Source organism: Malaya genurostris, chromosome 2, assembly GCF_030247185.1.
Source record: "Malaya genurostris strain Urasoe2022 chromosome 2, Malgen_1.1, whole genome shotgun sequence".
Classification (NCBI taxonomy): domain Eukaryota; kingdom Metazoa; phylum Arthropoda; class Insecta; order Diptera; family Culicidae; genus Malaya; species Malaya genurostris.
In genome coordinates this window covers 125,053,787-125,072,476 of record NC_080571.1, presented here as the reverse complement: position 1 = coordinate 125,072,476, position 18,690 = coordinate 125,053,787, and the positions used below count along the sequence as shown (strand labels likewise).

Sequence of the window (18,690 nt, the reverse complement as noted above, 5' to 3'; positions counted from 1 at the left end):
GTTTCCTAGGTAAGAAGTAAAATTATGCATAAATTTTCCAGAAAAGAATAAACTTATGCATTAGCTGCTACAAAATTATGAAATTTTATATTTTCTACAATTATTCCAAATGAAGTATGCATAAAAAATAACTCGAAACAAGTTATGACTAGAAAACTAGTTTTAAGGGGGTGGCCATAATTCAGTAATTAAAACTAACTTTGAAAAGACCTAAAAAAAAAGTTCCACCGAGTTCCACTTAGATTTTTTTTATGATATTGGGCACATCTTTTCCTACAAATTTTGTAAAAATCAGCTGCATAAAGTTGCATATTTCGCTTCGGTGCAAGGTTTTATCCTAGGTAAAAAAAGGTAAAATGTTACATAACTTTGTCAGGAAAGAACAAACTTATGCACTATCTTCAACAAAAATATGCGATTTTATAAATTCTACAATTATTCCAAACAAAGTATGCACAACAAAATAACTCGAAACAATTTATGAATAAAAAACTGATTTTAAGGGGGTTGCCATAAAAACGCCTTGTATATCCGAAACGGTGCGACCTAGACTTTTAGTATATTTGACAAAGTAAATTATTTTTAATAGTTCTAAAACTTTGTAGAAGAAAAAAAACTTCTATCTCTTCAGAAAAAAAAGTTATGGTTACATTTTTTGTCAAAGTAGGCCATGAACAATTAATGATAGGATCAAATTACGCGTTATATATTTGTAAATAATTTCTTCAAAGCAACTATATGCATTAAAAGAACGGTTTGGCAGCTACTGATTTATGTCCACGTTTTTATTGATTCGAACCACTGTGTGCCGGTTGGAAAAGTCATTCTTTCAATTCCTTCCAGTAGACATGGTACCTCTCCATATTACAGTTGTAACAAACATCATAAGCGATTGTTCTAGTTCCAGATTTACCTCCTCGGATTGATCGAGCTTCCAAACCTTTAAATACGACGACGTCAAGCACTCCAGGTTCGTCACAGCCTTCGCGCAATTCAAGCACTGGAGGCACTTTGGGTCGTTCAGCTCAAGAACGACTGTTTGGGTCTAAGGCGTCTACCGATAATTTGGACCAAGCTGGCGACGATTATGCTACTCGAAGTCAGATGCTTAGCGCAACGACCGACAAACGGGGAACCGCAACTAACGGCGTGAATTCACTGGAGCGAGGACAAAATTCCTCGCTGGACCGATCTCGATCCAGTCAACCACCGGTTGTTCCAGGAAATCCAAACACACCGAGTAAAGCCAACGGATCGTACGATAGTGTGTCAAGCTATGACTCGTACAACACATCTCAACTCACGGCGCAGAATATGAGGTTAGGACCCAATGCGCCCGATGATCTTAAATCGGTGCCGAAGTAAGTTTTATTTCTCTATGCTATCGCCAAGCACATTCATATGATGTCTATGAGTTCCAAGCTTGAAATATTTGAATCGAAGAACTGTTTAAATGCATTGAAGCACATACAAACCCAAGAAGAATCTATTTTCCATTAAGAACAAGGCATAACACAATAATTCCGATGGACTAGGACTAAAATTTTTGAGAATGTGCATCCAATATCATCACATAAGATGGAGATCCAAGATTACAAATTACCAAAGTCTGTTTTTATGCTACAAACAAAAGAGAATTAAGTGCCATTTTTTAAAATATGTAGTACGGTCTTGCTTTACATCGTTACATCCTTTCTACAGCGTGTGTAACAAAATTTTTAAAATTTTTTACTAAATTCTGTAGACGATCGCTTAACTTCGAAGTTCCCTCCCCTTTAAGAACCGGAAAAAAAACTTTGTATTCAAAATTCGGATTTAAACTTGGAGTACGTAATGGCAGAGATGTAACCGCGAGATTGATGTAGGACTGACTGTAGCTGATATTTCGATTTGCCCGAATAAGCTCTTTAATATATTTTTCACGTAGGACTACGTGTTTCTTTACTATACTCATCTGGGTTCATTTTCAAAAATAATGTACGAGAGTGTAACGAAATTACTCCAGATTTAATTTCTTAATGCATTACCCAAGTAACAATTATTGTTACGCAAGCTTATCTGTGACTAGTTTGCAACCAGAAACTTGTGTGATTGTTTTCAACATCTAATCACTCAATAAGCGCAGTTTCTACTAGTAAAAAGGCAATATAGTACTTGAAACTACAAACTTTATACAAGGTTCAAATTTCACAACGATTTTAAAACTTTCGAGCGGAATTCATTTTTAATTAACTGATTTTTATGCGCCTTCAATTAAAATCTGTTTATGAAGATGTGAAAAATAAACAACGAAATAACCCTATGCTCAGAATGCTAAAAACTTATCCAAGTTGAGTGATTTCTCAATATTTTAAATTCATATATCATGAGAATTACAATATTATCACAATTGATGTTACATTCCTATACTGTTTCCTACGTGTCTAGAACGTGGCTTAGAACAAAACTGACTATTCTGCCTTACAGTATTTTCGCCTGATAGTATTTTTATTAGTATTCTTATTTTAAGAATTACTTGATATGCAGCAAAATTTCTCAATATCGTTCATACTGTAACTTGATATTTTTTCAAACATAAACAAGCATTGTCATAGTTACGACGCATGTAACGATCAGACGCTTGTTATTTTGCTTCAAAAGATTGAAACTGACAGTGAACCGAGCTCATCGAGAGGTCTTATTTAAACTATACATGAGAAATCGCAGACCGCTCTATCTTGAGTTTATCTTTGGTTCGCATTCTCGAAAAACACACTAAAAAGTGAACAACGATGGGGAACATTCTACTAAATCAGCCCTTCTAAGGCCTCTGAATGTTAACTTAATTACTATTAAGACTACTTCTCTGCAAACCTGAAGTAAAAATCATCAGTTTAGTGTAAATATAGAATGATTTGATAAGCTTGATGCCACTTTTTCAGTGCGAACCTCGCACCAAACGAGTGCAAATGGAGCCAACATTTGGCTGCTTCGAAACTCGAGAAATCTGCTCCGAACAGTGCTCAATACCATAGAGAAGGCCTTTAGTAAACCTGAAATGAATCCCGTACAGCATTTTGATAGTATCTTTCGTTAAAATATGCAATAAGCTGCAAACGAAATCATGTAAAAAGAATTCAGTATTGAACCAATCCGCATGATAAGCAGTTCTGCTGCAGGACGGATGAAAAAAGTGAACTGCATGCAGACAGTTGGAATCTGATTTGTTCATCGCTCGCATCGTTGGATTCGTTTAGTGTATTGTTTGCAGTGTGAGTTTCGCTTTATGGCGATTACATCATCATTCTGTTACTGGTCATTTGCATTTGAGTAAAATTCACCGAAAAGTGAAGGCAACGGAAAAATTCAATTAATCGGCATTCGTAAAGACCACGAAATTTTCTTAAAGAGCAATAAGAGCTATTCGTCCATTCAAATTTGTATGCAAATCCGAAGTTAATTGATTAGCTTAGTGCAAATCCATCACAATATTATCAACTTCGCGACAAACAAGTGCTAATAAATCCAACATTCAGCTGCTTTGCGACTAAGAAAAAATGAACCAAACAGTGTTGAATATCGGAGAAAATTCCACAATTCAGCACTTCTAGAAACGAATCCCAAGTACAATTGTGACTGTTTCTTTTGTTTAAAAATGCAAATCCGAAATTAAGTAATCAACCTCAAAAATCTGTAAGTTGCTGTTATTGTAGCCACCAGGACCAATGTTTAAACTAAATCACGGAAAACTGTGCAAACTAAATCACGTAAAAAAAAACCCTTCACGGAAATTGCTTCAGTATTGAATTAATCCACACTATGGACAGTTCTGCTAGAAAGGAAAAAGTAAAGTTTTCTGCGCAGAGCTGCCAATTTAAAATCTGTGTTTCAACTTGGAAAATCTGTTTATCATCTGTGATGCATATTTTTGTTATACATCTGTAAAAATCTGTGCAAAATATTCTAAAAATCTGTCAGTTTTGCGAAATATTTTAAATATCTGTATTAATCTGTGAATTTTGAAAAAGTCTGTGATCTGTATGCATAATCTAATTAGTAAAATAGTTGCACTATTTATGTACTATTTAATTCCACTATTTCACTGTCACGTTATTATACTTTCACAAAATCACTATACTTTAATGAAACATAACAAACGTTACAATACAGATACGCGTATTTCGGAATGTTATTTACATCCTTCTTCAGTGTATGTATGTACCGATACACTGAAGAAGGATGTAAATAACATTCCGAAATACGCGTATCTGTATTGTAACGTTTGTTATGCTTCATTAAAGTATAATGACTTTGTGAAAGTATAATAACGTGACAGTGAAATAGTGGAATTAAATGGTACATAAATAGCGCAACTATTGAATATATTCCGCTAACAGCTCCAGGTACAAATAGTAGTAAAATAGATTAAAAATCTGATTTTATTGAAAAACCTTTCGCAGTGCATTAAACAAGTGAAAATAAAGCAAACATTAAGGTGCTATGCGTTCAAGGAAAAAGAAACGAACAGTGTTCAATGTTGGAGAAAATTCAGTAATTTTGTTTATCCAAGAGCCAGAAATTTAAGTAATCATTAGCATTATGTTGGTTTCTTGTACTGAAGTATGCAAATCCCAAATAATATAATCACTGAAGATCTGAAATAATATAACACAATGTTTTGTTCAAGGCTCGTTAGGACCGATCGTTTTAATTAAAATTATAAGAAAGTCTCGTGTCTTCTCATGTGATCATGCCTATTACTGATGATTTTATGAGCAAAATGATTCATATCATATCATTTCTTATAAAATTTTTCATGGTTTCAATCATTTTGCTTATAACATCATTATTAATAGGTATGATCTCATGAGAAGATATGTTTCATGATTTTGATATTTTCTTCATCAAAAATTTCGAATGTGGATTAACATAGACTGAAGCTATCAAACGTGGGTATATTTATAGATTCGGTTGATTTTCAAGTTTTGTGCTTGGACCTATTTTTCCACTGTTAAAACAAGTCAGTGTGAAATTCTGAAAATGCACCTATGTGAGTATTGTGAAGAAAGATGTAGTCCTATGTCAAAGCTTAACAAATTCTTACATTCAGAACTTTTTTTCCGTATGCCGCTGCGGACGAAGCATGGTTTATTTATTTATTACGGGCGGCCTAATCCATACTGTATTACACAGCGACATTCGCCAAAAAACTTTAAATTCAAGAACCGGATAAAAAAATTTCATTCTAGAAGAATCGGTTAAGTTTTTATCCGTATTTTGCCTTCAAAGTTCGTTTGTCCGGTTTTTACAGATTGATGTTTTTAAACGATTTTTGCATTGTATTCAAAAAAAATACGGGGTTTCATAATTAGGTTGCACTCGTTCGATTCTTGCATTCAACCGTTCAAATGAAAGGCATTGTTGTCCTATAGGTTACAGTGTGTTCGTACCCAATTCCCGGCTCCGGAGTTCAAAATCCAATAATATTCTTGTAGTTTGAAGGTCTTATTAGTTGATTATCAAACTAACACACTTCACTAGCACTCTACTCCCAGGAAATTGTGGTAAAAAACTTCGGAAGAAACTGATTCTGATTTCTAACATAAACGTTAATAAAAAAACATTTCTAAACGGCTGGACGGGTTGAAACGAGTTCTTTCCGCGATATACAATCAAGAAGGTGTTTTATAGACAATAAATTATTCCAAATAATTTGAAAATACACTCTGTACTCTATACTACTATACTGCACAGACATGTAGGACAACTATTTTCAATAGAGTTATATCTGTTTTGAAACAACTAAAATGAAAATCAAGTTACGATGATTTAATCACAATGGAATTATTTTTTATTTACAGCGGACGTACAGGTACAGGGTTAACTCCAAATCAATCAAACGTATCGGATTATAACCGGAATTCCGGTAACAATGATCTACTAATGACTCCACCTAGAACTAGTCACTTGCATTCTGAGAGAAGCAATTTTAATGGTATTACAAAGATGTTTTTTTTCAACTAAATCTTTACTTTATTACATTTATAGGTGCGCACGATTTACTAACTCCAAGAAATTCAAGTGATCGTACAATGCATGTGCCACAGCGTCCATCCAATCTGGCATTAGATAGTCCAAGGAAGCATATTCTCGAAACAAAAACGGACTATGGAAAATACAGGTAAGTTATGATCAATACGGTCTAGTTCATTCAATTCCAACATATGATAGAATTTGATACGGGAAAGCTTGATATACGGCAATTCTATCTCTTTCACGCTGCAGAATGCGACAACAGTTCAAAGAAAATCTATTCAGTAATAAATCGCAGCCCAACCTACACTACTATAGTTTATGTTGTCACAATCGTAGATTTTTTTATTCAAAATACGACACCCTTGTATAAAATGCCTTCCAAAGATATCAATAAACCTTATGGTGCTACAAACGTAGTATGAAATTTGTTCAACCCTCTGTCTTTCTCTTGTCACATACATAATTGCATTATTCGCACCCTTGGCTCTCATCTCTTTCAAAATTTAAAAACATCTTCCTTTGTCACGTTAATTGTTTCATGAGATCTTTCAAATCGATCCTTCGATATCAATCATCCTTGATTTTCATCCTATTGTTTTATTTTTTATTCAAATAAATACCACACACAAAACCATATCACGCTAACAACACAGCCGAAACAACTCAGCATCACAAGCGGATTACTCTAAACCCAATAAGATTCCACCTCCGATGCTAGGCACACCTCCCGCGAACGGTAGTAATGGAGGCATACCATTCAAGCCAGTGCCACCACCGAAACCGAAGAACTACAGACCGCCTATCGGCGGAAGTAATAGCGGTCCGAACAGTGGGCCCATGAATTCTGGTCAATGGGAAAATGGGGTAAGTTTATACCAAATAAACAAAATCAGATGTTGAGCGAATTAAATCATGTTTTTGATGTTACATTGACAGTCTGATTCAGTTGGTTCGATAATTTTACGCTATTTCTATTTATTGCGCTTTTTATAATTCTGTGAAATGCTTGAATTTAGTTTTGAACAATATTTAAAATAAAACTTCAACCAAAGTGAAAAATAAACTTACAGATCAATCTACCTTTCGAAAATCCTTTTAGTAGCTATTTTTACGTTTAGAAAAAATCAGTTGTTATTATTGATCAACAACGGGATCAGATTATGAAAGCTACTGTGTAGCCTCCGCTAACGGTTATGTATATTAGGGTGGGACAAGGTTGTATGGGTAAAAGATGGAAAGGTTTATTTTCTCGCTCCACCAAACTTTTCCTGTTCCTTTTGGGTCCCATAAGCACCATGCAAAATTCTAGCTCGATCGGAGAAACTATATTTTCACGCCCGAGGTTTAAAGTTTCTATGGGATTTAGTATGGCGAAATTCACTTTTTACAGAAAAATCGGCTGGAGATCAACCTATAAACTCTAAAAATCAGTGCATGTGTTATTTTCGTAGGAAATGTAACGAAAAAGAAAACTTCAGAAGACCGCAAAACAATCCGACGTTTGTAGAAAAATTATTAAAGGAAAACCTGCACAAGGTCCAAACAGTGGCTCTTTCCTACAAAAAAAAAGTTTTTTTTTCAACTATTTTGCATGGTGCTTATGGGACCCAAAGGAACAGGAAAAGTTTGGTGGAGCTGAAATCAATATTTTGTCCCACCCTAATGTATATCAAAATTTAATGAAACAATATATTGTACGCAAATTGTATTTGCACTAGCGTTCGGTATTCTAGTTGGCTGCATATTTGTTTTCAAATAACTCATAGCTGAAATTTATTACAAATGCAATACCACGACTATATATAAATGATACTTTTTCCTTAGGAACCCATATCACCTCGGTCACCAAACGGATTCTACTATCCACCCATGTCATCACACTACCACCAGAGTGTAGCTCATAATGTGCCAAATTCTCCCAATAGTAATCATATGAACAGCGGTACCAATCATCCAACACAGATGCATCCTTATAGTCAATATGGAGGAAATCAGTACAACGGTTACCACGGAAATAATGGCGGCCAATCACACTATATGGGTAATTCTGGCCGCGATTTGGGAATGGGTCATAATAACGGTTATAGTGGTAATGCTCATCATCCTTATGGAAATAATTACATGAATAGAGGTAGCGGGGGTCCAATTCATGGCATAGGTAACATTTCATTCTACTAATACATTCTGTTATTTCACGAAGAAATATTAATCTCGTAACATGTATTGTTGTTTTATAAATGAAAAAAAAAATAATTGTGGTTCTTTATATTAGGTAATATGACTGGATTACATCCGTCTGAGCGACATCCACTTGATCTGGCTGGTAGTCGTGAACAAAGAGGATCAGCATTTGAGTTATACCGAAAACCTCAGCTTGGTACGGCTGGGCACCATCATAATCTACGGTAGGTGATTCCATTTCTCATCAATCTTACTCCCTTTTCTTTTATCGTGCTACTATTCTATATCGCGGTGTGTTCTATCTTTTTAAGACACACATACGCAAATGATTTTGTTGCGAAATGCTTTAACGACATAACACTGTTCCGTCATTGAAAACATTGCAACATATCTGACTAATTCATATTATCCCTTTTTTTCTAACAATAAAATGCAAAGTCATATCTACTAATGACATTCCAAAAATTCATGCAGTCCTGAATAAGTTATGGCTAAGGTCCCCTTTCAATAAAAGAAACAAGGCAAGACAAATCGCACTAACTTTTACCCTCATGTTCGATATGGAAGTGAATTTTACATCTCATTGATTCAAAATTTTTTTATTTGATACGCATTTGTTACTACCTTACTACGGTACGGCGGTTTCTAATTCAACTAACACACTTCTCAATAACGATAGACTGAACTGATTCATACAAATATAATATATTTTGCTTATTTGCATATTGTTTCAATAGAGCAAGCATAAAATTACCTGTTAAGTATAATTAGTATGAAGTGCAGGACTAGGAAAATCAGTAACCCAGGAAACCAAACAATATATTCATTCATATTGTTGGAAGGAATACAACTTCATCTTTTCCAGATTTAGTTAGTGACTATTAGTTAGTTCGTTTGTTTCTCATAAAGCTCAATGATACGATAGCTTAGATTTTTGAGAACAAAAAATTGAGAAATTCGTGTCTTATTTATACACTGCAGGAGTAGGTCGGCCAACAAAATGGCTTAGAAGAAGATTGATGACGATACACTAACATACGGATAATTTCTGGAGTTCCTGCAGAATCCCTGCGATGCACTGTGGTGACCATGTCCAGCTTTCAACTGACAATCGATCCAAATGGCTATAAAAAAATGATTACTCGAAAATGACCGACAGTGAAAAGGTGTGATATTTACGCAAAAATTCCATCATCGGCATGTGTTGAATGCTCGATAGATTACTGCGAGCGATTAAAATAGAAACCGTTGTAGCGCGTGAAGAGTATTTCAAGAGTATGCTTTAAATGTTTATACTCTTTTCACTCAGCGAAGAAATGTCGTTTGTCTCTTTCCGGATAAGTGCGTACCGGAGTTATAACAGACGGATAAGAAACAGTAGCTGAATGAGCCCAATCGTAATACTGGTTTAGAAACGGCAGTATGTTGGTTCGAATAGTGGTATTGTCGGTTATAATGTCTCCTGACAACAGTTATGCCATGCGCATCGTATAGGATATTGCCCACAGTTGTAGTAAAAAATTATTGTCAGATATGATTAACACTTTGGTGCTAATACTATTTTCAATGGACGGAATATCGTGAAATTGAAACGAGGTGTGTACCATTAATATACTATACCTACCGAAAGATCGTTCCAGAAACATCCGTTTTTAATTTTTTTGCGTTTCTACATTGGAACACTTGGAAACTTCCCACCATGGAGAAGGTGTGTTCTATGTTATACCCGATTCTATGTCAGTAGGGATGATTCACTAGTAAATTGACTACGCGAAGTATACGGTATGACATACAACTATTGACTTTGTATTGTCACGATCACTGAAATCGGTATTTCAACATCGCGAAAATTCCAACATCAGTGAAAATAAAGTCTATTGAGCTATGAATCGAAATTGACTGGAATTCTAGTGAAAAGCAGTTCCATAACTAGCGTCATCTTGAATGAAAAAAAAAGAAGGACAGTTACATCCGAATTATTTTTCAATATTTCATTCCTACTCCTCTTCGATTCCTTAACATGGTAAGCTGAAGCAAACAATAAAATACATTTGTCGTATACTTAGTACTGTCGTAAGTCAACACGGGAGGAGTAAACAATTTCCCAGTAGGACCAGCTTTTTTCTAATTTAATATAATTTTTTAAGGCACACTGCTTTCTAACTCTAAGGTACCGAGAGCAAAGGGCCAACTTTAATGTCAATTTCATTACTGTCAAATGTTTCATGCAGTCGAACCAAAAGAGTATGCTGTGTTGTTAGACGGCGCAAATATCGAAAAAGTAAAAAAATATTTCATGAAAATAATGTGCCGAACACATAAATTTGAGAATAAATCTTTATCACAGAAGTAAAAGAATGCAATTTAAAATTTAATATTGAATTACGTTCTATGGTTGGTTATTTTAACAACCATGTAATTCAAAAAGTGCTGTACACTTGCCTACACAACCTTTCCTTTCCCCATTGATTTCTTATGTTATTTACTAGTAGGTCATAGATTCAACCAGCAATCAATATTCTTGTAGATAAATGGTCTTTGGGACCATCGGGAGTATTCGGTTTAATTGATGGGTTCAGTAACTTCAATCGATATTATTGTAACTGTTATCTTAGATGTTAGGTCAGTCATAAACCGAAAATGAAGCTTATAATTGTTAGTTTCAAATTATCTCTTAACATTCAACATAAAACTAATTTAAACTCTCCATTGGCTATTGACCTTGATTGGTTTGGGTACTTAATTAGAATGAAAGACAACACTGAGTGTGTGATGCGAGAATGTGTGAGTAAGCAATGTATTTCTAAACCTAACTAGAAAAATTAGAAAACTTTCTTGCAAATAACATATTTATATATCAAACAGATGTTGCACAGTTGCTTCCACCGGTATAATCCACGAAAGCATTGAACAAATGGGGGAAAAGTTAGTGCATGCGTCATGCATTGAACAGTTTGTGCAGTTATCCTTCCTTTTTACCCCTCAATTACCAAACAAAACTCAATTGATGCACATAACCATATTCATTACAACAACCTCACAAATACTTCCGCAGTGAAATGGAGCCAATGATGTCGATACACGAGCCAATGATGTCGATACATGAGTTTAATCAACACCAACAGAATCTGATATATCAGGAACGTTTGCGTCAGCAACAACAGCTGCCCCTTCCTCCCATTCCTGGTACGATCGAGTATGATGTGTACAATAGTAAAAACCATCCCCAATCAGGACCTCCGCCTGAGCTACCAGCAAAACCGTTAAAGAAAAATATTCTAAGATCTCCACTTAAAGCTATCAAAAATGTTTTCATTAAATCAACTAGACCATTACGCAGGCAAGTAAGTCTAGCGGAAACTGATAAGAAACTTCGCCCTATATTGAAAAGACAACATTCCATGATGGAGCCCCGTTCAACACGAATAGATACCAGATTTCATGAACCAATTTACGACTCACGACAATACTTTGGACAACAAATGTACCATTATGATCCTAGACAGCAGATTTCGCTGCCGTCCCGTCACAACCAAGGTTATCAGCGCCACGAGCCATTCTATCCAAAAGATCCTAACAGCACCTATCAGAACCTTGAATCCGAGTCGATTTATGGCAACTATGGAATGGGTGGATATTACGAACAAGAACAGGAGAACCTGTATGCCAATAGAGCGCTTATTGAGTTGGAACGACCGAGACCAGATCTTATGCCAGGATCGGGATTCAACACAACAGGGCGTCGCATAATTCGTCGTCATAGTATGGCAGATCGAAGTGCTCCTTCACCAAGCTTCAACAATATCAATAGACGTAGATTAGGTTCAGATAGATATCATATGGAAATGAACAGGTCTATTAATGATGATTCTATCTATCAGAGTAAAAGTGGTTCTTACATGTACAATGAAGCTCGTGATCCGCATCGGCGTACAGTAGATGAACCAGTATATCAAAGTAGGAAAGAGATGCATAGAGATCATCTCTATCAGAGCAAAAAGCAGATGCAGGATAGAATACAACAGAGCCGACTAGAAATGCAGCAAACCCAACATCGAGACCGTTGCGACTCTCCTGGAAATTCAATACGCGCTAAAGATATTACGGAATCAAGCTCAAGTTCACCGTCCAGCTCTACATACTCAACACGAAAAGAATTGAAGGAAAAGGGCTTTAAACCGCGTACCCAACTAAGAGATCAAATTTACCAATCTAGACGGGAAGCAATGGAATCGATGGCTGAACCTGATTACATTTCGAAAAGAGAATTGAAGCATGAACCTATTTATGAAGTAAGAAATGAAATCGAAGCGGTATCTTCTTTAGAACTTAGCAAACTTCAAATCACTGAGAACAAACTCGATCTTAACGTTCAAGAAGATGATCCGATCAACGATACAGTTACCAATCAACCTGTTGATGCAGTTCATGACGAAATTGAACCCATTGAATCGAGTAAAGCTCCTTTGGCAGTCTCAGAAGACGACGATGATGACACACTGACTAAAACCAATGAATCAGACTTGCAAAAGGTGACTGCGGTAGCCAGTCAAATCAAGGTAACCACTCCATTGAGCTCTCGTTCGACACATATTTCGAATTTTTTGAAACGTACTGCTCCACCTCCGGCACCACCTGCTTTCCAACCACCACCACCACCGTTGTCAACTGGGAACACGACAAGTACTACTGTGGTTAGTCCCCGATCTGCCGAAGTTTACGACAGCAGAACATCGATCGAAACTCAGTATAACTCTCAAATGAGCTTACCGATAGGGCCTCCGAATGCCCACAGCACTCCTTTCACTAGTGAAATGTCGCTTGGGTTACCTCCACCAAGACAGCCAATTACTCGGCGAGGAATTTTCGATTCTACCGGCGGCACCCTAGCGGATCCCATCTGGAATGTTTCGTTGCAGATTCCAGCTGGTGCAATTCCGACAGGCACAAAACAGGAAATTTATTTCACCGTCACGGATCCACGGCTCAGCGAAAGTGTCGGTGGGCCACCGTTGGATATGGAAAATGGTTGGTGATTGTACGATCGTTACTATAACACACAGTAGCTTGTTTCATTGTGCGCAGATACTTTCTATGCTTTATTTTCTGTCAATTCAAAAGTTCCGTTAGATCGATATTGGTGCTTTTTCTTTCTTGAAGTTATTTTCGAGCTGATTTTTTTACGTATGAGTGTGTGTGTGTGTTTGATACGTAATCATTGCATGTTTTTAATCACAAAGTTTTTCGTCCTTTTGCATGCTATGTCCGCATTTAGTATAATACCATTTAGTATAAAGTCTCATGAAAATTCTATGTCTATATCGTTTTTGTTCAGTTGTGATCACTACACTACGATTATCTTAGTAATAGATACAGTTTACTTTAGTACTTGTGTATTAAACTTATCCACTAACGTGTAGTCGAATATTGATTCGGCAAATCAGCTTGTTTTTTCATGTGGACCTTATATTATAAAGATTTCAACTAACCTTCTTGTATGTAGTTTGATCACTCCACATTGTTTTTGTTATTTTATTTCGACCAATAAATATATAATCGTCTTAATGTGTATTTGTTTTGTCCAGCAAATATAGATTACATATGAATAATTTACTAAATTTACTTATAAACTTCACTGCACGGGTTACTATGCATCCTAAAGATTTACATGCAGATGGGGTTAACTATACATCCAACAATGACCTCGGCATGTTATTTAACATCAATTTTTTCGAAGTGGGCTAGTCGTTTTCAGTTAACAAAAAGAAAATCTTTTCCGGTTATGTGCCAATACGGTACCGTACATGGATGTTAATATTCTTCCATACATATTCGATGCTTTCAAACTTGTCCGGTTCGATCACTAGTTTTTTTTCTTCCGAATCACACAAAAAAGGAATTGGAAGCAATATTGTGGTCACCGCAAAAGGCCACATAAAAAAGGTTCGGAGCAGGGGTCAGTCTACAAATTTCTGTATATAGTGATAAAAAGATAGCAACTTGTGGTCATTCACCTCTTGTTTAAGAGAAACTTTCCGACTCTATGTGAATGAATGGGTATCGAACCCAGGCAGGCTTCGGTGATAGCATGGACTTGCCCATCACCCTATATCTGTCAAAACCAAAGAGCAAAAAATTGTAGACATCTTTTTTCTCTCGATAAAACCACAGATAACAGATATCTTTGCTCCCATAAAAACTGTGAGTACAATTTTGAATAAGCAGCTTGGCGAACACTTAGAGATATTGCCGCAATCGTTTATATTTTGGAAGGTACAGTCCCTTGATTATGGGGGAAACATTTGTGTGTGTAGTGGTAGGGTTGTCAAATTTTTCACAATTGATAAACGGAGAGTCAAGAAATTCATAAAGCTCATATCGCGAACGCATTTAAATAACGTTTTGAAACTATCCTAATTTTCAACTATATCGTATCATGTTAGTTAAGTGAAATGTGTAGCGCAAGTTCCTCGGAAAAATTTGAATGATATGACGTTTTTGATTCTATCGTGAACTACAACAACCGAAAGCTACATATTCTCCAGTGTGTTTTGTTGAGACCGGGGGCAAGCTTTGTTTGCGTGCCTCTAGACATTTTTCATTAAAAATCACAATGGATTTTTTTGAATATTTTATGTTGTGGCGTAGTATTCTGCAAAACATGCCTTTTTTAAAATAACACCAAAAAAGATTAAACCTAGAATCCATTACGTGTAACATTACAACGAAAAATATGCAAATCATGTGTAATATTACGAATATAATAGTACCTTATGATCAAAAAAGAACCGGAATTTTATTAAAAAACGCAAAATTTCAATTTTTAATAAATTTCTTCATTATCACCTTCAAAGTTATCTCTTCCTGCGGCAATACATGCATGCCAACTCTTGATCCAATTTTCCATACAAGTTTTATAGGCCACCGAAGGTATGGCCTTCAGTTCACGCAACGAATTCTCTTTTATGGTCTCTATGGTCTCAAAACGAGTTCCCCGCAATGGCAATTTGAGTCTGGGGAAGAGGAAAAAGTCACACGGGGCCATATCTGGAGAGTACGGTGCTTGGTTGATGATATTGGTTGAGTTTTTGGTCAAAAACTGTGACACAACCAACGCTGTGTTTTTGAATGAAATTCAGCTTTTTTGGCACCAGCCGAAAGCGATGCGTTTCAAACCCAAAAGATCAGTTAAAATGTGTTCGGCTGATCCATAAGAGATGCCCAACAACACAGCACTCTAATCGGTACAGAACGATTTTGCAACACGATTTGCTTCGCCGATTCAATGTTTTCTTCAGTAACAGATGTATGTTGTTGGGCGGCCAGGGATCTCATCATGATCCAAGCTTGTACGACCACCTTTGAAGCGTTTATACCACTCGTATGCCTGTGTTTTTCCTAGACACGATTCACCAAAGGCCTTTTCTAAACTTTTTAAACGTTTCGGAACACTTAAATCCATTTGCAACACAAAATTTGATGCACGCACGTTGTTCTAAATTTTCATCCATTATAAAAATCGCCACACGAAAATTTTTCAACTTCTTTGTATAGACGCCCAACAAAAACTGTTCGTACGAGAGGCGTCAAAATTTGACAGAATGTGTATAAAAGTGTTGCCAACGTTGAGAGAATAAAAGTTTACCGATTGGACAAGCGCGGGAATTTTAAAATGAAAATTGATCATAAGGTACGTCATTTTCGCGTAACGTTGAAAGGATGTAATCCCATGCATCATTCTAAACACTGTGTGAGATTGAGGCAAAGTGTCGAGAGGGTGGCAGCAGTAAGCTCCTTATGTTAACCGTACAGCAAATATAAAATTTACATTTATTTTAGATGTTTGAACAATTTTGGTCGAGCCTGGATATCTGTAATTTGTGATGAAACATGAGATTATTCAAGAGAAATTGTATATAGTTATAAAGTGTTTCAGTGTTTAAACTAACTGAAGGAAATCTATTTATAATTTCGAAATGCTCTATTAAACAATTGAATTCAATAAAAATCATTGAACAATATCTTTCCATGCCATGTAGGTTAGGCTCTTTTAATACTACTCACAAATACAGTTGTGTTTGCGATTTTCAGATGATTAACAAAGATAGAGTTACGAGTCAGTGTTCATTGGTTGGGTACATAGAACCTATAAGATTTTCGTGTTTCTTAAGTAAAGAACAAATTTGATGTTTTATGATTTGTAGTTGAGATCTTATGGCTGTCACATACCAATAGCTTTGTATGATATTTGGACACAATTTTGTAAATCCCCTCACTATTTAATTATCACATAGCATGATCATCCGCAGTGCATTTGAATAAAATTCAAAGACATTCAAGTACTAATGTTTGCAAAATTATTTTTTTTTTGTTTTTATTAAGGTGAAACAATGCTTTCGCCTCTAGTGATGTGTGGTCCCCAAGGAACAGAATTTCTGCAACCGGTAACACTGAACATTCCGCACTGTGCTGGTCGAACAGCTTCGCTTGGACTCTCTCTTAAAGCAACTGATAGCGAAAAAAACCTTCAAACCGACTGGGACAACATCGAACTGCCGAGTAACGCTGCCGCACATACCGTATCTGTAAAGGTCGATCATTTCTAGTAATTTGACATCCAATTGAAGCTAAGATCACCTCCGCGCACAACCGTTGATGTTTCATGCGAGTCTGCAGTTAAATATATCATCCCACAATGTTTAACAATCGGATAAATCTTATGTGCCTTCAATTTACCAAGATATAGTTGTGCAACGAAAAACACATAAGTGTTTTATATTAGAGCGTTGTACAAGTTGTACTATTTGCCATCAAGTCAGTATAAAATGTATTTTATTCTCGTAAATCAGTAAATTCTCGTAAACCAACAAAATATAAAAAATATCATTGCCATCACAAATGAAATTTGTACATAATTATAATTCCTACTTTGTACAGCAAATATTTCAATACTTCTAAACTGCTGTTCATAAACATATACATTGAAACTCTCAATCCAGCCTCGTCAAAATAGTTGTTTTTTTATTAGTGCTGCAACTTTTGTAAAAATTGAAACTTCTTTATATTAAGGCTGCCTAAGGTGTAGGAGAGAATGGTTTAAATATACTATTATACAACATAATTTTGTAAATTTTTTGCCACCATTGTAATAAAATGAATATCAATTATTACAAATACAATATCCTGTTTTAATATAATTTAATCCGAAAGTTATAAGCCAAAAACAAGTGAGGGTGACAGTATCTCCCTTCATATCAGCTCCAGTAGTCATCACATGCACGAAAATTCTTACATGGGATATGTCCAAAAAATCAAGCAGCAGTTAAAAGAAACCATTCGGCAAGATCCAGGAGATAATGTATTATTGACAGAGTAAAAAGTATAAAAAGAGCTATGGTGTAACAACACACAATATTGACATGATACAAAACCACAACGTGTCTACGTTGCTTCTTCTGTGTAGGAAAATAGACGTAATAACCATATACATGTAAACAGGAAGTATTCGATTTGTTGAAATTTAAATAGGATGCAACGCATCTATGCATAAGCTTCAAAAGTAATGGATTGTGTTATTAAAAAAAATAATATGTGATTTCATCGTTGTAGCTCTTTTTTCATCAACTGTTTGGAATTGGAAGAACGGTTCCAGAAATCCGAGAGATGATTAGAAAGTTCGAGTCCTATTTCCTGGAAAACTTTTTCATTCTTTTTATTCCAATTCATCGTCTAATGATTTTCGTTGGGTACTGGGCGTCTCTCGTTGAAACAATATGAATTCGAAACGATATGAACGATTTCAATATGATTCTTGGTTCCGGAATTACAGGGTGATATGCACAAAAAATTGATATTTGTGCACTAATTTTTCTCATAGATGCCTGGACCGATTTTAACCAGTCCCGTACCCAGGATTTGGTTTCGGGAGGGGCCCAGAATGAAAAAATAATGTTACTGAATATTGCTTAAGCAGATAATTTCCGGTGTGCCATTTACTGGCGTTTTTAACAGACACCTTAAACTTTTACACTGAAACTATCATTATTAGATATTTAAATAAAATTTGTGACTAAGGAGTGTATCGAAAGATAGTTAGCAACATTGATTATTGAATAAAAAAGCGAAAAAAAACATATTTTGACATCAGTTTTCGATATATTGTAGAAAAATTACATTTTTATGCATTTCACTGATTATATTGAAGAAAATCCTAGTTTCTGTGAAACTCTCGCACTTTGGACTTGACATTCTTCATTGAATTCTGCATAATTACTTTTGTGACTTTCCTGGTGGCAGCTGTCCAGTTTTTTTTAGCTTTTGCATGTTTTGGGACACTGTACCTTCCTTCCGAAAGTGCCGCTTGACAATTGCTCAATGCCTTTCAATTGGCCGAAGATCCGGGCAGTTCGGTGGTTTGATGTTCTTTTCCACGAATTGTACATTATTTTTTGACAACCACTGTAGAACGGAGTTTGCGTAGTGGGATGAAGCCAA

At 35.7% G+C, this 18,690-nt stretch overlaps 1 protein-coding gene across 11 annotated transcripts in view; it reads left to right on the top strand.

Annotated features, from left to right (window-relative positions):
- Positions 1-17,375, top strand: part of LOC131432084 (tight junction protein ZO-2) — a 101,920-nt gene extending 84,545 nt beyond the window's left edge. For 7 of the 11 annotated variants that reach the window (XM_058598145.1, XM_058598147.1, XM_058598152.1 and 4 more), the window contains 8 exons: positions 902-1,361; positions 5,841-5,974; positions 6,028-6,160; positions 6,669-6,879; positions 7,840-8,173; positions 8,288-8,420; positions 11,252-13,224; positions 16,579-17,375. In XM_058598145.1, the coding sequence (XP_058454128.1) occupies positions 902-1,361; positions 5,841-5,974; positions 6,028-6,160; positions 6,669-6,879; positions 7,840-8,173; positions 8,288-8,420; positions 11,252-13,224; positions 16,579-16,802 (3,602 nt within the window). In that variant the 3' untranslated portion in view covers positions 16,803-17,375. Of the gene's footprint in view, positions 1-901; positions 1,362-5,840; positions 5,975-6,027; positions 6,161-6,264; positions 6,449-6,668; positions 6,880-7,839; positions 8,174-8,287; positions 8,421-11,251; positions 13,225-16,578 lie in introns of those variants that run through there. The other 4 variants (XM_058598146.1, XM_058598150.1, XM_058598154.1 and 1 more) reach the window with 4 other exon arrangements.
- Positions 17,376-18,690: the final 1,315 nt, after the last annotated feature.